The 21,935-nt window shown below is 45.2% G+C and overlaps 1 protein-coding gene across 1 annotated transcript in view; it reads left to right on the plus strand.

The window, feature by feature from the left end:
- The first annotated feature begins 3,810 nt into the window (after positions 1-3,810).
- Positions 3,811-21,935, plus strand: part of stx1b (syntaxin 1B) — a 50,678-nt gene continuing 32,553 nt past the window's right edge. The window contains exon 1 of the mRNA XM_031743594.2: positions 3,811-4,214. Within this exon, the coding sequence (XP_031599454.1) occupies positions 4,185-4,214 (30 nt within the window). The 5' untranslated portion in view covers positions 3,811-4,184. The remainder of the gene's footprint in view (positions 4,215-21,935) is intronic.

A 21,935-nucleotide genomic window follows, 5' to 3' on the forward strand; every position in this document is an offset into this window, starting at 1 on the left:
GAGTAAAATTAAAGACTTTGTGAACATCCTCAGGACATTTGATTCATGAAGGAATTCTTTGATTTGGAGGTTCAAATCCAACCCTCAGCTAATGTTAGCTAGCAGTTGCATGCATGCTAACATGGACAGATTGAGTATCATGCATCTGAGAAGCTCGATTCATTTTAAAAGACTTTAAACTGGCAGACCTCCAAATGTTTTGTCATCTTTTAGAAGACCCCAGCTGGTTTTTACCATCAGCTCTGTAAGGCCCTCCAGCGCCATCTCTCTGTGCTCTGATTGGTCAGAGCGGCCTGGACTTGTGACTCAGCTCTGACTCACAGCGTTAACCTCTGGCCGACTGAGTCAGGAGGTCCAGAGAGCCTCGTTTACATTTAACGGTGGTGCAAGTAAACGTACGTCAGACGGCTGAGATCTTGGTTGTTAAAACACGTCTGCACGCCCTCTCCTGCCTCACAGCAATAACCCTGTTTCACCTATTTACAGTTACAGGGCATTACTAAAACTGTGGATATCTGAAGGCTCAAGAGGCAGCTGGGAGGATGAGGAAGGCCTGCTTCAGGGGTACGGGGGCCTGAGAAGGACATCCTCAGGTTAAAAGTTGTTGTAGTCGTAGAGGCTTGATTAAATACATTCTGAATGGGCTGCAGGGTTTGCATCACTGCTTTTTTACTATTGTTTCACAGATTTCCCTGAAAACCACATTTAATGCAGCTCCTCCCTGACTTTTTATATTTTTCATCCTTTTGTCCTTTTTCTTTTGTTCATGCTTTTAAAATATACAAACTCCACTTTGGACCAGTGGTTACTGAAAAAGTTCAGAAGTAGATTAAAACATTAAAAGATTTAAAATATTAAGAGAAGCAACAAAACAGCTTTAATCCAAATGAGAGTGGACGACCAGCAAAGTTCATGAAGAAGTCGGTGAGCTCAGATTATTTCTGTAGCACATTTAAACACAGCTGACGTAAAAGCAATCTAACAATTAAATATATTGTTAGTATAAAAGAAGTAACAATGATAAAGAATAAAAATAATAATAAAAGACACAGTGAGAAGGAAAAAGCTACTGAGGGGAAGAAGAACATGTAAAAGCATTCAAACATTCTGATCAGCTTTTATTTTGAAATTATTTTCCAACAAAGGCTCGAGGTAGAAGAAGCAAACAGCAAACTGTCTGCTTCAGAAATCTGGAGACGTCAGCAGCCACAGCAAGGGATTCGACGATGACCGAGCCACACCAATGTCCCGTTGGCCGCTGTGTTGTCACCTCGGTACTTCAAGTCCAGTTTTCCAGCATGGATGTGAATAATCTGGCCGATGCCACCTTGGTGCTTTGAAGCCAGCTGTGACGAGTGAGGGCTTGCTGTGGAACGACACCCTCATTGGCTGGAGTCACCAATCAGTGAGCAGTGTTGGGAAGGTTACTTTTAAAATGTATTCCACTACAGAATACTGAATACATGCCCCAAAATGTATTCTGTAACGTATTCCGTTACGTTACTCAATGAGAGTAACGTATTCTGAATACTTTGGAATACTTAATATATTATCATGCTGTTTACAACTACATGAATGTCCTATTGCTGTGATTTATTACTGTTACTGAAGGTCCGCGGCTCCGAAACGTAGTAAAGGGACCTCTGGCTAATACGTCGGATTCGTGTCGGGCTGGTAGCGAAAACTAGCTTTACTTTGTTGTCTGGGTCAACTTTGCTTGCGGGGAGACAGAGAGAGGCGTTGAAAGGCTTCTCCAACGGAACTTATTTTTTCCGGAGGAAAACACGAACACGGTGTACAGATGAGTCTTAATAGCTTACTTACAGCTGGGCTCGTCAGGCACTCTTCTTGGCTGCTGTGGTTATTATTATATTTACATGCTTCCAGCTCCCGTTTTTGCTCCGTGACAGCTCGGACTTTTCCTTTCTCTCCTCCCTCGCTCACAGACACATAACGGGTATGGTAGTCCATTCTCCCTGCAGCACGGACTACACTGCCCATCAGGCTACATGCTTTAGAGCTATGCCTGTAGCATTCTGCCTTTTAGCTTAGCACAACAACAACAACAAAAAAAGCTCTCTCACCCAGGAACGCAGAGAGAGAGCGTCACCCTGTAACCATGGCAACCGTAACGCTGCCGCCTGGAACAACAGAACGTAGCTGTCAAACAAACCCAAACAATCCTGACCCGCGACAATATGAAACAGGGAAGTACCGCCGTGTATTCCATTTATTTCAACAAAGTAACTGTATTCTGAATACCACCTTTTTAAACGGTAACTGTAACGGAATATAGTTACTCATATTTTGTATTCTGAATACGTAACGGCGGTACATGTATTCCGTTACTCCCCAACACTGTCAGTGAGCATATCCTGGGTAATCTTCCAATGACCAGCATTTGTACAGATTACTTTTATTTTCATTCATTGTGACCTGACATGAGTGACTGAGCCCAGAAACTGGTCAGCAGTGTTACTGAGGTCAGGATGATTCAATAATGGGTCACACTGTTCGCCTGCGAGGCGAGACTGCAAGGTGAATCTCTGATGACACTGGACGCCAGAGTCCTTTTAACATCACGTCAAACAGACCTCCCTCCTCCTCCTCTCCGATCACACGAATTCAAAGAACTCCTTTTTCCCGTCGCGCACCAAACATTTAAATAACGATTTGACAAGTCAGGATGAGGAGGGGGTGAAAGGAGGGTGGTAATGGAGGTGGGTGGGGGCTGGTGGTGTTTCTCCCGGGCGCTGAGCCAGCCTGTTGGAGATCCAGAGTTCATCTCCACCATTAAAACTTCATTTAGGAGACCGAGGATTCGTTTATCACGCCCTCCTGAAAGCTCACTTCTCCACACTCAGACCTCATATCGCACCGAACACACACTGGACACTTTATTAGGTACACCTGTGTTTTTCAGGGATCAGATTCAACACCTGCTGGAAATGTTCCTCCATGTTGACATGACATCATCACGATATCATCACACAGCTGCTGCATCCATGATGGGAATCTGCCGCCCCTCCACATCCCAAAGCTGCTCTGAGATCTGTGACAGTGGAGCTCTGTTTAGAGATGCTCTTCTGCAGACCTTCCTTGTAAAACATACTTATTTGACTTCCTGTTTCCTTCTTATCGTTTCCTCTGACCTCAGCTATCACTTCCTCCCAGCGAGCTGCTGCTTTCTAAACTCGGTAGTTGTGAAAATCGCAGCACGCCCAGAGTCCCTTACACCACCTTTCTTCATCGTTCTGATGCTCAGTGCGCGGCTCGTCTTCAGCCTAAATGCTGCCGCTGCCACGTGATTGGCTGTTTGGGTTAATGAACAGGTGAAAAGTTAACAAAGCGGCTGATGAGTGTGTGTCATTACTTCACGGAACATATGAATTATTAATAATGTGTGAACTGTTTGTATGTTGATGTGTTTGGGATGTTCGTTCATATGTTTATGAACACATGATGATCCAGCAGGAAGTGCAGTTTAAGTGGTGAAACGTTCCTCTGCTCTCTCACCCTGCTGTGATTTACATGTATGATCCCCCCCACCCCCTTCTTGAACCCGATTCACCTGAATTCAAGCACACCTCCTCCCCCTCCTCCTCCCTGCCTCTGCTGCGGAGGGGGGAGGAGGGGGAGCAGGTAGGGAGGGCGGATGGAGGGCGGGGAGGGAACTGCGCCTGCGCCCTGTCTCTCCATCCCCTCCGCATCGCCCCCACCCCTCTCCTCCCTCCCTCCTCTCTCTTTTCTGCAGCATCAGTACCACCTCCCCCGTGCCTCCTCCCCCTCTCTCTCTCGCTCGGTTTTCCTGCCGGGCTGCTGCTTTGCGCGCTGCGGGGCCACACTGCGACCACACCGAGGAGGAAGAAAAGAAAGCCGGGGACCGACGGGGGGGCCAGCCGAGCCAGAGCGGCGGACATTTAAAAAAAAATCCGAAGAAGAAGAAGGACGCGGTAGGAAGAAGGAGGAGCGGACAGCGAGCCCGAGGAGCAGAAGCAGAAGGCGGAGACGCGTTCCTCCCTCCATCTCTGCCTCCGTGAAGAAGAGCCGAGAGGAGCAGCAGCAGGAGGACCGCGGGGACCTCGGAGCGGAGAAAACGACGAACGACGCGGAGCCGGAAGCCTCCCCCCCAACCCCCTGGACCAGGGACAATTCTCCGTTTGTAGCAGCGGCGCGGCGACACGATGAAGGACCGCACGGCGGAACTGCGAAGCGTAAGCTCCCCTCATCCTCTTCCTCCGTCTCCTCTTCCCTGTCGGCCTCCATCATGTTCGCACATCCTCCTCCTGCGGCCTCCGGAGGAGCGGGGGGGGGGAGGGGGGAGGGGGTCTGTGGCTCTGCGGAGCTTCATGCTGTGAATACAGAGCGCGAGGACGGACCGTTACTGTCGGTGTGAGCGCGTGCTCCGTGCGCGTGCGTGAGTGGAGGTCACGGCTGCGGCCGGACACTTTCCCGCTTTTTTATTTCTGCTGTTTTTGGGGGTTTTGTGGCGCTAACATCAAAGGCCGCCGCAGAGCCCCCCCGTGCATGATGGGAAAACGGCTTCAACACGCGCCCATCCGCGCGCATTCAGGGCGCGCGTGCCTGTGTGACCTGATGGGGGGGGGCACCAAAATGCAGAGATTTTTTTTTTTTTTTTTCGAGGCCGCATCCTGGAGCTGCGCGCGCCTCCTCCCTGACGGAGCCGCGTGAGTGTGGGGGCACGGTAAAGAGGGAGGGTTCCGCGTGAAGGGGGGGGGGGGGGGGTCACGGTCCTGTGCGGTTTTGACGCGCGTGCGGAATGCGGAGAGATGCGGCGTTTATGCGGCCGCCGCGAGCGAACAGCTGATGCTGGGGCGGGGGTGGGGGGTGTCACATCAGCAAGTCAAACTGCAGCAGCTCCACGCGCCTCCCGCCGCCGACACCACCCCGGGTTCAGCCGGGTTCGCGTGAGGCGGAGCAGAGCTGCACGCGCACACCCGTACACGCATCGATCCGCCATCAGCGCGTGTCACCGATTATTGATCGACTCTGTTTTTATGAATGAATCCTCATTTTTGCGGTTTCTTCACCTCCATCTTTCTCCTCCACCTCTCTGTGTTTCTGGGAGGAGCCTGATCAATAATATGTGATCAATAAATCAGCAGCTGAGTGGTGTGTGTGTGTGTGTGTGTTGAGGTAATTTGCATTGAGAAAGTGAGGGGCTCAGCAGCGCCTGAGTTTACCGCACTGCTGTCCATCCACCCCTCTGCCTCCTCTCTTCCTCCTCTCTGCCTCCTGTGAGGTCGGCTGTACCTGAGTGGTGTGGCTGTTTACACCTGTGTGGGTCGGCTGCTGGTGGGCTGTGCTAATGTTAGCTTGTGTTGCTGTGTTCTTATTGTTGCTCTGTAGGTAGGTGAGACACACTCACTTGTTTATTTCTGTGAATAACTTACCGAATGACAAAAAAACTTCCTGAATCTTGAATCAATCATCCGCACTTCTCTCATTCTTTCCTCATCCCTCCATCTTCACCCCTTTTTCCTCCACCTATCCTTCCATTAACATGTATTACCTCCATCACTTCTTCTCTCCTGGCCCCGCTTTCATACTTTCCTTTTCCCTTACCTCATTTTTCATCTTGCTTCTTATTTCCTTATCTCCTCCCTTCCTACATCTTCCTAGCTTCCTCTCTTCTCTCCTCCTTCTGCCTCCTGCTTCCTGATAAAAAAGAAAATCAGTGATTGGAACTTAAGAGCACCTGGACAGACACAGATTTGACTCTTTCCTCAGACAGAAAGACTGAATTATCAGCCAGATTTCACTGAATTATCAGAAAATTGTTGAACTGTTTCCTGTTGTGTGAACAAAGAGACACACCTGATGTAAAGAGGACGATTCTGCCTGATAGATGAGCTCAGACTTTACAATGAGCCGCTCAGTCTGCTAAAACTGGTCCCAGCCCCGAGTCCTGGACTCACCAGACCCTCTGATGTGTCACCAGAAAACTGATCCGTCCGTTCTGCTGAGAAGTCATTTCTGAAACTTGTTTTGGTGAAATCACTGCGCATCATTCTTTGTGTGTCAGACTTAAACTTTATAAAATGAAATGTGATGAATAAAAACGAAGAATAATAAAAGTCAGCAGGACAAAGATGAATGAGGTCGTCTACTGTGGACACCTGCCAGCCGACCAGTTGGCAGGCGGTTGCTGGTAGTTTGCAGGTGAAAGTGGTCGAAAGATGGTTGCTTTGGTTTCTAGCAGGTTGCCATGGTCGCCCATAATTTGCATGGAAGACGCCGACTTGTCTGCAAACACTCGCCAACTTCTCTTCAAGCGGTGAATCTGCGAAGAGTCACAAATTGGAAATGAAAACCAGTCACCTTCAAAGTAAAAGATGCACCTTTTTGCACCAGTTAAGCACAACTTTTACTTTGAAAGAACACAGTCTTTACTTGTGTCGCCCTCTCTCAGGTCTCACCGCTCGCTCGTTAGAAAGATGCTAACATGGACACGAGTTGACTTCTTCAATGCATCTAAGTGCAACTCTGGCACCCTGCTGGTGACCAAAGCAATCGCACAGAGGTTTTTGGTGCCCCATCTTTTGCAACCGATCTCACGCAGTGACAGCCAGCACGTTTCCCTAGCGACCGATGGTTGTTAGGCGGCCTGGGTGATGAGGGCCAAGCTTGTCGCTTCCCTGCTCTCATGTGAGCGCTTCAGTGCTTGATGTTGGTGTTCTTCATGTTTGTGGGTGTATCTCTGCTGCCTTCATGGTCACAGTGTCAGTAACTAATCACCACGAGGCAAGCTAGTCGTGCTAGTGAGCGGGTCACACTGCCCGCTCGCTCTCTTGGTTTTGGTAACCCGATTTCATTGGCTGACGGCTGCATGGGAGCGTTTGACTCGATGTGAATTGGCTGATGCCTTTGCTTCAACAATTGAAACGCCGAAGCCCGAACGCCACCTTTTCTCACCCACATGGAGCAGAGCAGGTGGAGACCAGAGAACAGAAATAACCAATTTAAAGGCAACATGCTAGCTTAATATACGTGAAATAAAAGCTTTCCAACAAGGCTGTGTCCTAACAGAAAGGCTAAAATGGTAGAAACACAGCGCTTTGTCTCTTCATGTCGTTGTCTTGGAGAGAATCGACGAGCCTGTCCGTGACAGGAGATGTTACCACTTCATTCTCAGTTCAGTCAGTAACATAATGAACCTCCCTCAGCGTCTGAGCTGCAGTCTCAACTGAAAAGTCTTTAAATCAGGATAAAAAACAAACAGTTTCTATGTGAGGCCAGCAGACGGGGGCTCCCTCGCTGTGTGGGACCATTTTTTAAAGTCGCTATTTTCTCATGAATCACTTTTTAACCATTATTTTCACTTTCTGTTGGGCTTAGGCTATTTGCTGCAGTGTGAGAATTAAAATGAGTCCCTGTACTTTGTCTCCATCTGATATACGATTGGCTCCCTGAAGACTCAAAGTTCACAGAGTTCACTTTAACGCAGTACTGAGGTCAGACAGTGTTTAGGCGAGGCTGTGCCGAGGACGTCCTGTGAAACACCTCTGATGCTCAAATCGTACAAAGACCGGAGACCCATCAGCAGTCTTGCTGAGCACGCAGCTCGCCGTCGGAGCACCTCACGCCGTGGCAGATTTGTGTTGTGATTGATGTTAGACTGTAATAAAGACGCGATTCATTCAAATAATCGACTCAGGATAGAGTTTACTCCTTCTGTTTCCACTTAGTGCTTAATAACTTCTTGTTAGAGGCGTCGCATGAATAAGACATAAACTGCATGAGCTTCATTTGGACCAAATCTGAGTCTCAAACATTCAGTCTGCTAATCAGATCTCAGGCTCATGTTTGAAGCTGGAGTAAAAACCAAAGGTGGAGATGGAAGATGCTTTTATTAGCTGCAGACAGAGCGCTCTAAACCCAATAAATCTGACGTAAAACTCACCGACACTTTTCAGGATGTCAGAGTTTCTGTCTATGCCTGTTCTGACTTTTATTCCTGGACTCTGTTAGAGGAGCTATGCATGAGTCACGGTTCAGAATAATCCTTCCTATTTTCACACTGGGCCTCCGTGCAGCGCCTCAGTTCATCCTCTGTCTGAAACAAGCTGGAAGTTTAAACCGCAGATGGGCGGGGCTTCTGAGCCTGAGATGACCACATGAGGAATGCGTATTGTGGCTCATACAGATCCAAGGATGAAACAGAGATGTGAAGATGGATCAGCTGCTGTGGCCTAACTTTATTTTTTCTCTCCGAATATTTTCTCAGATTTTCCTCCACCTTTTATTTGTGCACGTGCTTTCTGCGTCTTTCTTTTCTTTTCTCCTCCACCACCTCTTCCATTTCAGCTCTCCATCACCTATTCATGATTTTCCTCCCTCCATTTCGTCCTCTCCTCCATCTTTCCTTCCACCTCTTCCTCTTTTTGCTGCTTCTCTGCATCCCTCTCTCATTTCCGCCCGTCTCCTGGCAGCTTTCCTTCTTCCCCGTGTTTCCCGTCGGTGTGAAGCACCAGTCTTTTTGTTTCCTGGTGACTGAATCTCCTCACTCCTTTTTTCTTTTCCTTTTCAATTGTTCCTGAATTCTTCCTCTCTGTCGGCCATGTTGGATGATCACCGGAGTGAAATCCAGCTCACGTACTCCTGCCGGTAACAGATGCTGCTGTATCATGCAGCAGCAGCTCTGTAGTAATAATTATTTTTTTATGTAATCGTCCACATCACAGTGATGCTGCCAGCTCTCCTCCTCCTCCTCCAATCTCCACAAGTCTGAACAAAAGCTGCAAGTGAGGACGGTACAAACCTGCTGTGGTGCTTTCATTCCAACACACACCAGGCTAACTTCTAGTTTTCATGCTAATGCTGTGCTGATACACGACCTGCTTTCACATATGATTGTTGTGAGTTTAACTTGCTGTTATTTGTTAAATAACCCAAACCTCCAGGAGGAGCTGTATCCTTGTGCTTGTCCCAGGAATATTTGAATTTCAGCTTCAGCTTCAGGAGCAGATTTTTAACCTGTTGGTGATTCTTTAGTGTGCTCTGTGGTTATAGATCACACCTGTTCCTGGTGGGAGATGGACTCTTCCAGGAATGCCCTCCAGTTCCCCGGCGTTGAACCTGGACAGTATCTGTACGTTTTTGTTACCACGGCATGGAAAGGTTTAGGTGTGAGGATGATTTGTGGCTTCCAGCGTGCACTGGGATGGTTTGCACCGGGGTTGTTGGTTTGAAGCCAGTGAAGTGGTTGCTTTGTGTTGGGAAAGAGTGGAACCAGTGTTTCAGTTGTAATGGTGCAGCATCAGCAGTGATGAGGATGCTGCGTTGGTCTGCTGTGGTGGAGGTAAGATAAGATAACCTTTATTAGTCCCACACGTGGGAAATATGTTTTGTCACAGCAGGAAGTGGACAGTGCAAAAGTTATGAAGCAAAAATTAGAATAAAATAAAATAAGAATAAATACAGTACACAACTGTACAGAATAGAATAAAATAAAATACTATATACAGTAGAATAAAATAGAATAAAATATACAATGAGATAAAAATAGAATATAAATGCTATATACAACTGAGTAAAAATACAACGATGCCAGAAAAGATTATTGCACATTAGTGTTATTGCACATGTGTGGATGTGTGTGTTTGATCAGTTAAAGTCTTTGTTGTGGAGTCTGACAGCAGTGGGGAGGAAAGACCTGCGAAATCTCTCCATCCCGCACCGTGGGTGCCGCAGTCAGGTGATGGTGAAGCTGTTGATTGAGCCTCACCTGTAACCGTGAGCTGTGAGTGAACAACTGAGGTCAGAAGCAGCAGAAAGGAGTTTCCTCGGAGTCGGTGTCAGGGTGTCCAACCATGAGGAGGCCCGGGACACATGGGAGGAGATTATGTCTCACAGCTAGCATGGGAACATCCCAGCCACCTCCTCCAGAAGAGATGGGGGGGGCGGGGTCTAGGCATCACTGGCCCCGAGACCCAGATAAGTGGCAGAAAATGGATAAAATGTACGAGTAGTCTCTCCTCAGCTCAGTTTTAGACTGAACATCTTCAGGGACGGAGATGAAAACCTCACAACCAACAGTTTCATACAAGCACCTTCCTGAAAACTCTGCAAGAAAATCAGTCCAGCAAAGAAAGTGCTGCATCATTTCTCCATCTGCTCCTGCAAAACGCTTTGTCATGTTACGCTGCTTCAGCCTGCAGTAGCAGCGTTTCCATGCTGCCTTCAGGTTTTGATGCTGCAGGAGAGAAAGATTTTAAATCAAATGAAATAATAAAATATTTCAACGATATTTCTGAGCAAATGCAGAGACAGAAGGACAGTGTGTGTGTGTGTGTGTGTGTGTGTTTGCATATCCTATTTCAGTTTCATTGATTGTAGCGGGGGGGGGGGCACTGCAGCCACACACAGTCTAGTTTCCATCGCCTCTCCTGCAGACTCACCTTTAAAGCAGGTTTCATGATCAAATGTAATGATGGACCTCACGGGGACGTGGTGTCCACAGAGGGAGCGGTCCCCACAGTGTCACTGTGTGAGCATCTGTGTGTGTCCCTTCAGTAACACAGACACACTCAGGTTCTCTCATTTTTGATTTAAATTGTTGTCTTTGAACGTGACGTTACCTTATCACCCACGTGTGCAGCTGCTGGTCAGTCACATGGTTTACTCTGTAGCTGGTGTTGCTAACCTCAGGTGTGTGCGTGCTCAGTCAGACACTCGCTGTGGTTTGTTTTGTCCTCCTGGCAGCACCAGGTGGGTGGTCTGTGTTTGTTTGACTTTATTTACCCAGCGAACACACACACGCATACATGCAGCAGGGACTTGCTCAAGGGCACCTTGATGGCAGATGTCTGGCACTTTCAAAATAAAGTTCAACAGAACTTCTTTTAAAACAAATGATTGATAAAGAAAGAGCTGCTGTTTAAATGTGTGTGAGCCTTTTAAACAGGATGTCCTGATCATTAGGTCATTTTTCCTAACGACAGCATCACGGCCTTTTGATTTTTAGGATGTTTTCAAATCACATAAATCACATTTACAACACAAGTGGCTCCACAGACAGACATACACTAGTTTCTATCTATTTGAATAATTATTTTAAAAGCTTTAAATTGAAATAATAAAACAAGGCCTCGCAGACAGCCACGCCCCTAATCATGCAAACTCTAAACCTTAATATCATTTACACAGGTGAGTTATAACACATTCTGCGCTGTACAGGTGTCATCTATAGAGCAGTTTTTGTGTCGGGCTGTAAACATGACTGGCGCCTCTGCTGGACGATGAAGGAACTGCAGACTTCTATTCCTTTTCCTGCTCCATGTTTCAGCCTCACGGTACACAGATGTTTGAACAGCAGCCCTTTCTTTAACACTTTCTTGTAGTGTCTGGTGCTCTGTGGACTCACGGTTCAGTCTCACTGTGGATCTGTTGTAGCACAAAGGTTAGCAACAGGAGCCAGGGAGTAAATACGCCAACAAAGATGGAGTTGTCCTCCGGTGTGGGAGGGTCCAGCCCTGCTTTGTGTCTCCCGCTATTCTGCAGGTAGTGACACATTGGGTGGAGCTGCAGCGCTGCATGGGGCCTGTTGCCACCAACAGTCTGCGCAGGTTAACGAAGCCTCGGAGAGTTTAACTTCACCGAATAAACTGCAGTCAGCTGTAGCTCTGAAGATACTGTCCTGGCTGAAGGCTTGATACTAATGATAGCTAGCTCATCAGTCTGAAAGCCTGTGTGTGTGTGTGTGTGTGTGTGTGTGTGTGTGTGTGTGTGTGTGTGTGTCAGTGGCCATCGTTCAGCCAAGTCAAGGGCAAACCCTCATCACTGCTGGCACGCCGGAGGTCACTTTTCCTGCTCGCACTTTCTGTGCTGCTCTTTTTGCTGAGGTGGGTTTTTTTTCTTTTTCTTTTTTTAAATGGACGTTTTTTCTCATTTAATTAGCGCGGTGTGTTTCGGAGGCAGCCGTCATTTAACCCCGACTCGTTTTCTCGCTTGAACGTTCACAGAGGTGAGATACAGTTGATTTCAATTGGATTGCGGTCTGATTAGATTAGCAATTTCCTCCTATTAGTCCACACACAAACACACATTTGTACGTCTGCACTTGTGAAGACACTCATTTTCATAAGCTTGAACTAATTCTGGCTTCATTACAGAGCTCGCCTGTGAGGAAGGAGGGCTGGACGTAAAGTTTTAAAGCAGATTTCAATAACTTCTTTATTCATTGATTAAAAAGGCATCATTGAATCTAATTTACAAATACGTGATCTTCTTCGTCTGTTTTTTCCTCTTCTGATGAGCTAAAATTGAATAAAGCAGATAAAACAGGAAGCTAAACTTACAGTGCAGCTACACTGTGAATAGTAAGACTGAAGACTGAATAATAGCTCCAAAAATGAAACGTACTCGCACAACAAAAAGGTCTTCACTTCAGAAAAAACCAGTAAGTCCCAAACATTGGTCCACAATCCCATTTTAACATACGAGCAACACTTTCAAAATAAAATGTAAGCAGGTTTTCTTAAACATCTGCCAAATGTCCCCCACATGTCTTACAGACAACATGTCCTCTGTACGTCCTCCACGTTGAATTGTGGTCTTTGGTTTTTGGAAATGGCTCATTGTTCATTAATTATTCTAATTACTCTATTTTAAAAACATTTCTAAAAATTGCTTTACACGTTCATTTTCTTACAACATATTCAAACACTTCCCTTAATGCTGTCCCATTATATGATGTTCCTAAATAACACCTCACATTCCAAATATTCCGTTGTTTTTCCACTGATGTTTGTGCTGCTCCCAGATGTTCATAAATGTTATTAGAGATGGCACGATACCACTTTTTTATGTCTGATACCGATATCATAAATTTGACTATCTGCCGATACCGATATGAATCCAATATAGTGTGTTTTTTAATCAATAAAACTGTTTTTTAATCAATAAAACTGTTTTTTAATCAATAAAACTGTTTTTTTAATATCTTGCTGCATTTTGTATAAGTTCATCCTCAAGTTTAAATAAACAACAACACTAAAGCTATTCTGTTATACCTGTATGTAAAAAATACACTGCACCCAAAATATTTCATAGTTCAGCAACACTGATCAATCTAATAAACTTAAACCTGCTCCATCCTCCCTATTCTGGTATTTTAAAGAGTACTTAGCAGAAATATTAAGCAACCTAACTAATAGGGTTGCAAACTCCCAGCAAAAAAAAAAAAAAAAAATAGGGAACCACCCACCCTCCACCTCATGATGCTTAATCGACGCAATCAACTTTAATTTGATGCAGTGTGGAAAAAATGCACAGAAATAAATTATTTTTCAAGAATAATTAAATAGATTCAACATCTTTCTTCAACAGAATTGCAGAATTCACAGATGGTACCTTCCCAAAGGAAAAAGTACTATAGCTTACTAGGGTATATTAGACTTAACAGTTACTATATACAGTAATGGACTTCTATACATTTTACATCAGATTAAAACTTTGGGTGTAAGATTCAGATAATTATTTATTAAAAGCTCGACATTTTAAATGAGAATAAGAAAGAAAAGTATGTCTTTGTACCCCCCTTTTCCCTGTTCATGCCCTATCGGCCCCCCTGGCTAAACTTTGCTAGATCCGCCCCTGCACAGTTACCAGCCGTCAGCTACGTAGAAAAGGATCCTGGTGTAGAAAGTAATATTAAATACATTCTAACAACAGCTTATCAAGCTTAAACGTGCTGCTGTTGTTCAGCCGCTGGTTTCCTCTTTCTGGTGCAAAGTGGGCCAAAAACAAAGAAGAGAGACGGACTCCTGACAGAAAAGCCGATCAGCTGATCATTGATCAGTTTCATGATTGAAGAAGCAGCAGGAGAGGGAGAGAGAGAGGCAGTCGCTCCATATATCGGTTGTTAAGCTTAACGTGGGAATGCTTTACAAACATTCAGAGATGAACTTACACACTTGCTTTACTTCTCTCTGGGATAACTTCCTCGGAGATGAAATGCTGGTTTGGTAGCAGGCTACAAATACACACAGCCGCTCTATCACATGACGCATACTGCTCCGACGTGCTACGGTTATGAGCCGAGTTACGCCGTGTCGCAAGTTTTGTGAGGTGCTTTTTTGATATTTAATGGATCGGATTACATTTTTTTATTTCTGGCCGATATCCGATCCAGTATTTTAGGTCAGTATCGGACCGATACCGATACGTAATATCGGATCGGTCCATCTCTAAATGTTATAAATCAGTTTTTCCCTTAAAATGTCCCCAGTTCCTAAAATGTCCTCACTTACAAGCTTTAATAGCTGATCCCCTCAATGGCAGCAATACAAGCGCACATACACACCGCTCCCACGTACTATCGACTGCGCAGTATCTGCTGACTGAAGACAATCCTGTGTGGGGGCTGATTGGTCAGTAGGAGGCTAGTCACGTGATTTATGGCTGCGTCTCCATTTAATGGCCCCGCAGTCCTCCCTGGCCTCCTTTGTGTGTGTGTTCTTGTGTGTTTGCTTATGTGCATCTGTGTGTATGAGTCCTCATGCATTATAGATGTACCCCTCCCCCCACCACAGCTCGGAGAGTAGCCTCCTGACAGCGGCAAACATCCTCCTCTTCATCAGCTCCTTGTCTGAACTTCATTCCTTTATTTCACTCAGCATCTCATTTTTAATCTGCTCAGCCAATCAGATCGCGGCTCAGTTTAAGTAATCAGCCGTGAGACACATGGACGCAAACCTGCTCTGTGCTCATCTGTGATGGGAGACGTACGTGAGGCAGTGATGTCATGCTGATGTCACAGCCTGCTCTCAGCATTAAGCATTAAGTCGTTTCAGTTTTTGCCACCAGCTCAGAAACGTTCGTGTTGACTGTTTGTGGAGGAAGGACTGTCATTAACCAGAGGATACCTGGGTGGAGGAGCATCTAAGACATTTCATTAAAATAACATTAAAAACATTAAAATAACAAGGTTGGATTTTTATATATTTTATTTATCAGGAAGACTTTTTAAAGACTGGTGGATTGGGGTTAATGGTGACAGCAGTCCAGCAGTAAACTGGCCGAGGAAACGCTGAGAGCATGTTTGGTGTTGAAAGGTTTCCTCTCTGTGTTAAATAAGTGTGCTACATCTGTCTTTATTGATTGTTAGGTTGACAGCAGCCCGGGGTGATACGATCAAACGTCGTTCTGATTTAAACATTTGGGATTTAGTTGATGAATCACTTGAATGATTACGGCTCAGTCATTTTGAACTGCAGCTCTTGTGTTAATATTAAGTTCTTTGCATTTGTGACCACGAATCCCTTTCATCCTCATACGTCCAGCGAGTATTTCGTTCAATAATCAGTTAGTTGATTTATGAACATGTTAGAAAATCTAACATAGTTTTGAAAAGGTAAAACAGACCGATGCCACGGTGGTTTGGCTCCGCCTACTCATGTGTAAATCAGCCTGTAAGATTCCTTCTACGCGTCTCAGGAACGTGCGTAAAAATAAACGTTTAAAACCTGCTCACAGTTTCACCTGCTGACTCATCACTTCAGCTTTTGTCCTACATTTAATCATTGTTTTCATGGCTCCCATCCAGAGATGCAGATGGAGTATACAGGGGAATGTCTGGTGTTTTGCTTGTGGGCACTTTGGCAGAAGAGCCTGCTGTTACTGTACCGTCTGTAGTGCAGGAAAACGCAGTATAAATAGTTCCGAGCCAAAGTGATTACAGGCAGTTATTGAATTGAATTAGAGCATTAAAAGGTCGGCGGATGGCTGAACTCGCCTCCCTCAGCCGGAGCGTGCCTTTCCTTTAAATAGATTCCTGCAGCTAATGCCTGACAGGAAGTCGAGCTGTGAGCAACCATTACCTCATCCTCAAAGTTCAGAGAAGAAGAAGAAACGGCAGCTCGAGGCCGTTTACTGGTCATGTTTGCTTACTGGAAGTATTCAGATAAAATCAGCCCCAGCACACCTCACAGGTCCTGAATACGACTTAGAGAAGTTTGTACGAAGGACCTACGTTTTCTTTAATACTCGAGCCTCGACTTTGCTTTAAATGTTTAAAGGCTCAGGCTTTTAACGCTGTTTACATAACTTTGTTCTTTATTTTAATAGCCTGGATGTGACGGGTTCATTCTGAATTAAATGGACGGGATTTTAGAGTTTAACTGGTTTTTGTTTTTTCATCTTTTTAAGTGAATAACGAGACTTGGTTTGATTATTTTAGGTGATATGGAGACTTGTTTTGGTTTTGAGCGATTATATTACCAAGATTCTTCAAAGTCTTTGACGTTCGTTCAGATGTGGATACTTTCTTGAGACTTGATGTTGATGACTTTGACTTGGGTTTTTTTCAATTGACTGACTTTTTGGATTAATCTTGACGTTTTAAAACTAGAATCATTCAACACTGCTCTGAAAAATAAGGACTGATTTTAACCTGGAACTACTTTAACTTTGTTTATCAGATGACAGATCTGACTGATTTCCCAGTTGATGTTTTTAACTGGATAAATGACGATGAAGTCTTTTTGGGGATTTTTTATAAATGACTGACTTAAAACCTGCCTCTGGTTTTTCATAATTGTGAGTTGACTTGTCCATAATTGACTTTTTGAAAGTTTTTTTTAAATGAACCCACTGACTCAGACTTTCGTGACTTGACATTCCGAATGATTAAGGACTCGAGCCTCTGTTGGGTTTTTGGATGAATGGAAACTAAACTCGGTTTATCATCATTAATCATGGAAACATGATTGTTTCCAAACAAAACCAGAGCTGAGCTGGAATTAGACCAAAGAACTTTACCCGACATTTAAAATGACTTTTTGATTTCAGCTAGAGACGCAGCTGCTGAGGTTTATGGGAAATGCAGTTTTTGCAGATGAGTTGTTCTCTAACGGCTCTTCTCTATTGGCTAAAAATCAGGGCGGGACACTGCGTGAGATCAGAGAGAGTCACGGTGAGGTCACACTTCACAGCAGAGAGGATTCTGGGTAATAACTTCACTGTTCTCTCTCTGTTTCCACTCACTACAGAAGATCACATCACGCATGAGAGAAAAATCAGATTTGGGTCACTGTTACCTGAACACACACACACACACACACACACACAGTGACATGGTGCGCTCTCCAGGGAACAGGAAGTGGAATCAGGACGTTTTGGGAATGCAGGAAATTGATCCTGAAGGACGTTTGGGCACGAAGGCCTCGGATGATTTCTTCATCATTTGTACCTCACAGAGGAACGAGCGGAGGATTAACGAGTTAATGGAAGGGAAGTCGGGTGGCCTGGGTTAGCGAGGTTAGGCGGTGATGAATGAATCAAACGTCCCCGCATCAGTGTGAGCGTGAGCAGCCAGACAGGAAGTGAGTCATTTATCTTCATCACCTGAGCTGCCTCTTCACCCAGGTGTGTCCAGTGTGAGTTCACCTGTGCTGCTGCAGACGGTTCAGCTTCTTTGGAGTGGCCTTGTTTAAGTATCTGACCCACAGTCACTGTGCCGCCTGCAGCAGGAGGCAGTAGGCCACGCCCCCAAACAGACAGAACCTGGAGCCATTTACAGCTGTTGACACAGATTTTACACACCTGAGAGAATCAGTGTGGGTTTAAGTGGATGACAGACTTGCCATCAGACAGGAAGTGCAGCAGAGTCCATTCATAAAAACATGTTTTCTGTGTCATGAAACAGTTCTGGTTTTACCTGGCTAAATCACCACGGTAACAGATGCCATAAACATCACGTTCAGGGTTTCAGTTTTAAATCCTCTGTTAGCGTCGGGTTGTCTCTGATTCTTTCATGTTTTCAGGGCAATAACGTCTCTGCTGTGGGAACATGTTTTATGTGCGCAGCGGCCCTGCGGGGAGAAACGTGTCCAAAATGTTGCTGCACTTGATCTTTGATCTGATTTAAACGTGTCCTTCATCAGGCTGTGGAACAATAAGTTCAAAATTTCAGAGCACAGATCATCTCACCTTTGATTGGAGCAAGTGGCACTCATGGGGGGCGGGGTTAAGTTTGGATGAATCACAAACAAAGCCTGGATATGTTGGTTTGTAGTCTGGTCAGTGTGTGTTTTACTGTGAGGTTCCCAAAATCAGACTTTTTGTTAACGGAGTCTGGCGGCTTCTTTCTTACTGCGTCGCTTCCACAAATCATTAACATTCGACTAATGTTTAACTTTTACTTATTATTGTTGTTGTGGAGGCGGGGCTTCAGAAGGAGAGGAGAGCAGGGGCCCGTTCTTCGTACCTCGCTAAGTAAGTTAGCCGGATTTGATTGTTGACGATTTCGCGTGATCTTGGATCGTTCGGTTCTCCGAAGCTCATCTGGGACTTGCTGTCATAGCAACAGATCCGTAAGCGTAAACCTGCTCGGGAGCAGGTTTACTTTATGTAAACAGGATTAGATCGCGGCCACTCAGGTATGTTCGCTTCATTTACACGAAAGCAACAGCGATATTTCTCCACTGTTTCTCCATAAATAAATATTATCAATGTAACTAAAGATAATGCAGTATTTGATTCCTTTATTGATTGCATACAGATACATACAGGTCATTTCCTAAAAAAAGGGAAATGTACTAGTAATCATTCTATTACACGTATTTGATTATTTCAGATGTAATTCATATTTTAGAGTAGTAATAGTAAATTACTTCGTGTAATCAAGATGAGAGACCACGGCTATAAAAGCGAAGGTGGATTTGGGAAGTCTGTCGCAGCCATGTCCTGTCCGTTTGTACGCGAGCAAGGAAGGTGCAAGATTGATAAGGAGAGTTTACAGAATTCAGCGGATATTGCGGGATAGACGGGATCCTTCCTGTCCTTCCTCCTCCTCATATATATATATATATATATACATACATATATATATATATGTATACATAAAAAACACCCAGCACGCCCCTGCGGGCGGTTTATCCTTCAAGCTCGGGTCCTCTACCAGAGGCCTGGGAGCTTGAGGGTCCTCATGCAGTATCTTAGCTGTTCCCAGGACTGCGCTCTTCTGGACAGAGATGTCTGATGTTGTTCCCGGGATCCGCTGGAGCCACTCGCCTAGCTTGGGAGTCACCGCACCTAGTGCTCCGATTACCACGGGACCACCGTTACCTTCACCCTCCACATCCTCTCGAGCTCTTCTCTGAGCCCTTGGTATTTCTCCAGCTTCGTGTTCCTTCTTCCTGATATTGCTGTCATCGGAACCGCTACATCGATCACTACGGCCGTCTTCTCCTGTTTGTCTACCACCACTATGTCCGGTTGGTTAGCCACCACCATTTTGTCCGTCTGCATCTGGAAGTCCCACAGGATCTTAGCTCGGTCATTCTCCACCACCCTTGGGGCATCTCCCATTTTGACCTCGGGACTTCCAGGTTATACTCGGCACAGATGTTCCTGTACACTATGCCGCCACTTGGTTATGGCGCTCCATGTATGCCTTGCCTGCTAGCATCTTGCACCCTGCTGTTATGTGCTGGATTGTCTCTGGGGCATCTTTACACAGCCTGCACCTGGGGTCTTGCCTGGTGTGATAGACCCCAGCCTCTATGGATCTTGTACTCAGAGCTTGTTCTTGTGCTGCCATGATTAGTGCCTCTGTGCTGTCTTTCAGTCCAGCTTGGTCCAGCCACTGGTAGGATTTCTGGATATCAGCCACCTCCTCTATCTGCCGGTGGTACATACCGTGCAGGGCCTGTCCTTCCATGATGGTTCCTCGCCTTCCTCCTCTTTCTTGGGTTTCTGCTGCCTGAGGTATTCACTGAGCACGCTGTCAGTTGGGGCCGTCTTCGTGATGTATTCGTGGATGTTTCTTGTCTCATCCTGGACTGTGGTGCTGACACTCACCAGTCCCCGGCCCCTTCCTTCCGCTTAGCGTACAGCCTCAGGATGCTGGACTTGGGGTGAAACCCTCCATGCATGGTAAGGAGCTTTCTTGTCTTTATGTCAGTGGCTTCTATCTCCTCCTTTGGCCAGCCTATTACCCCAGCAGGGTACCTGATCACGGGCAGGGCGTAGGTGTTGATGGCCCGGATCTTGTTCTTACCGCTCAGCTGACTCCTCAGGACTTGCCTGACCCGCTGCAGGTACTTGGTGGTTGCAGCTTTCCTAGCAGCCTCTTCATGGTTCCCATTCGCCCGCGGGATCCCCAGGTACTTGTAACTGTCCTCTATGTCTGCAATGTTGCCTTCTGGTAGTTCAATCCCCTCAGTTCTGACTACCTTCCCTCTTTTTTACCATCCGACTACACTTCTCCAGTCCGAATGACATTCCAATGTCATTGCTGTATAGCCTGGTAGTGTGTATCAGTGAATCGATGTCTCGTTCACTCTTGGCATACAGCTTGATGTCATCCATGTACAGGAGGTGGCTGACAACCGCTCCGTTTTCGTAGTCGGTATCCGTAGCCAGTCTTGTTAATGATCTCACTGAGGGGGTTCAGGCCTATGCAGAACAGCAGTGGGGACAGAGCAGTATATATATATATATGTATATGTATATATATATATATGTATATATATATATATATATATATATATATATATATATATATATATATATATATATATATATATATATATGGACACATAAACACACACACGAGGGGTGCAGGACCACCACCTGTCTTTATTTGCTCTGCCCTTTTCTTGGTTGCTGTTATAAACAAACAAACAGATTATTGCAGGGTCTCTTTTCAAGAGACTAAAAGCAATATAAGTGATAAATATTACCATTCTGTAGAATATTCTTATATTTCACTTTTACTTGTTCCCATGTTCTAGTGGGTCCTGTTGTGGCTCTAATGTGAAAGAGGATATAATGGAATATGATATAATAAATTATTTACGAGTTCAATTTGTCAGCAACTTTCTGCCAGCCGTCTCTCCTTGCTTTTGCAGCCTTTGCAGTGTTCCCTTGCGTTTTAATTAAACTCTGAAACTCCTGAAATCCCTCAATCAAGAGTTCTTGCTCTGCTGCCGTGAAATACTGCGCGCGCTCCTTCGACATCTTCGCCGACCAATCACAGGGTTGCCGATCAATGTTTCTACTATCGATGCGTAGCCCCTTTTAAGCCACCCAGTGATCTCAGATTACTTCATCCAGCTGTACTAATCGTCAACAACAGGTGTGTTCGGAGAACCGGATTAGCGAGCTCAAAGTTAGCGCGATGATTTGATCTTGGATGTAGTAAGCGAGGTACGAAGAACGGACCCCTGGAAACAGGAAATGCTTCGTATATAAACAATGTGGCTAATTATGTGTTTAAAAATATTATTGACATACTTCTGTTATTATGTTTAGTCCTAGTCTCCACTGTCGAAATAACTTTCCTCTGGCTTCAGTGTATTTAATGCGTTCTGTCAGGTTTTAGTGTTTCGTTATTTATTGATGCAAAATCTGAGTAAATGAGATTAAAATCACGTTTGCTGTAAAAATAGATCACACATCCTCCGTCGATCAGTGCTCAGAGGAGAGGTCCTGATTCTGTCACTCTGATGCTTATTGCCGTGGTTCAATACCTGGTCAATGCTGTATTGATCAGCAGCAGGTGCGGTGCTGCATGTGTTTAAGAGCTGCTCGAAGAGAAACCCATCAGGAGGGCTGTGACTCTCCTTTCTTAAGACATGCTACAGGATCATTTCTGGTTTCAGACTTTATAAATTCAGCTTTTTATGTAGGAATTAATGTGCAGCGAACGACGTGAGCGTAGCTGAGACCTTTATCTACAGATAAACATGAAAAGCAGCTGCCTGAATGTTTTTTCTCTGCAGTATTTTTAGTTTATTTAATGACGTCATGCAGAATTTTACTTTCATACTATGAATACTTTCAAAATAAAAGAGCAGTGGGCTGAAGTTTGGTGCTCATTTTTTCCTCATAACTTCTAAGCACAGCTGATATCCACGCAGAATGTTCCGGGCTGAAAAATACATTTAAGCTCAAAAAGAAGAATGAAC

This window comes from Oreochromis aureus, linkage group 4 (genome assembly GCF_013358895.1).
Source record: "Oreochromis aureus strain Israel breed Guangdong linkage group 4, ZZ_aureus, whole genome shotgun sequence".
Lineage (NCBI taxonomy): Eukaryota > Metazoa > Chordata > Actinopteri > Cichliformes > Cichlidae > Oreochromis > Oreochromis aureus.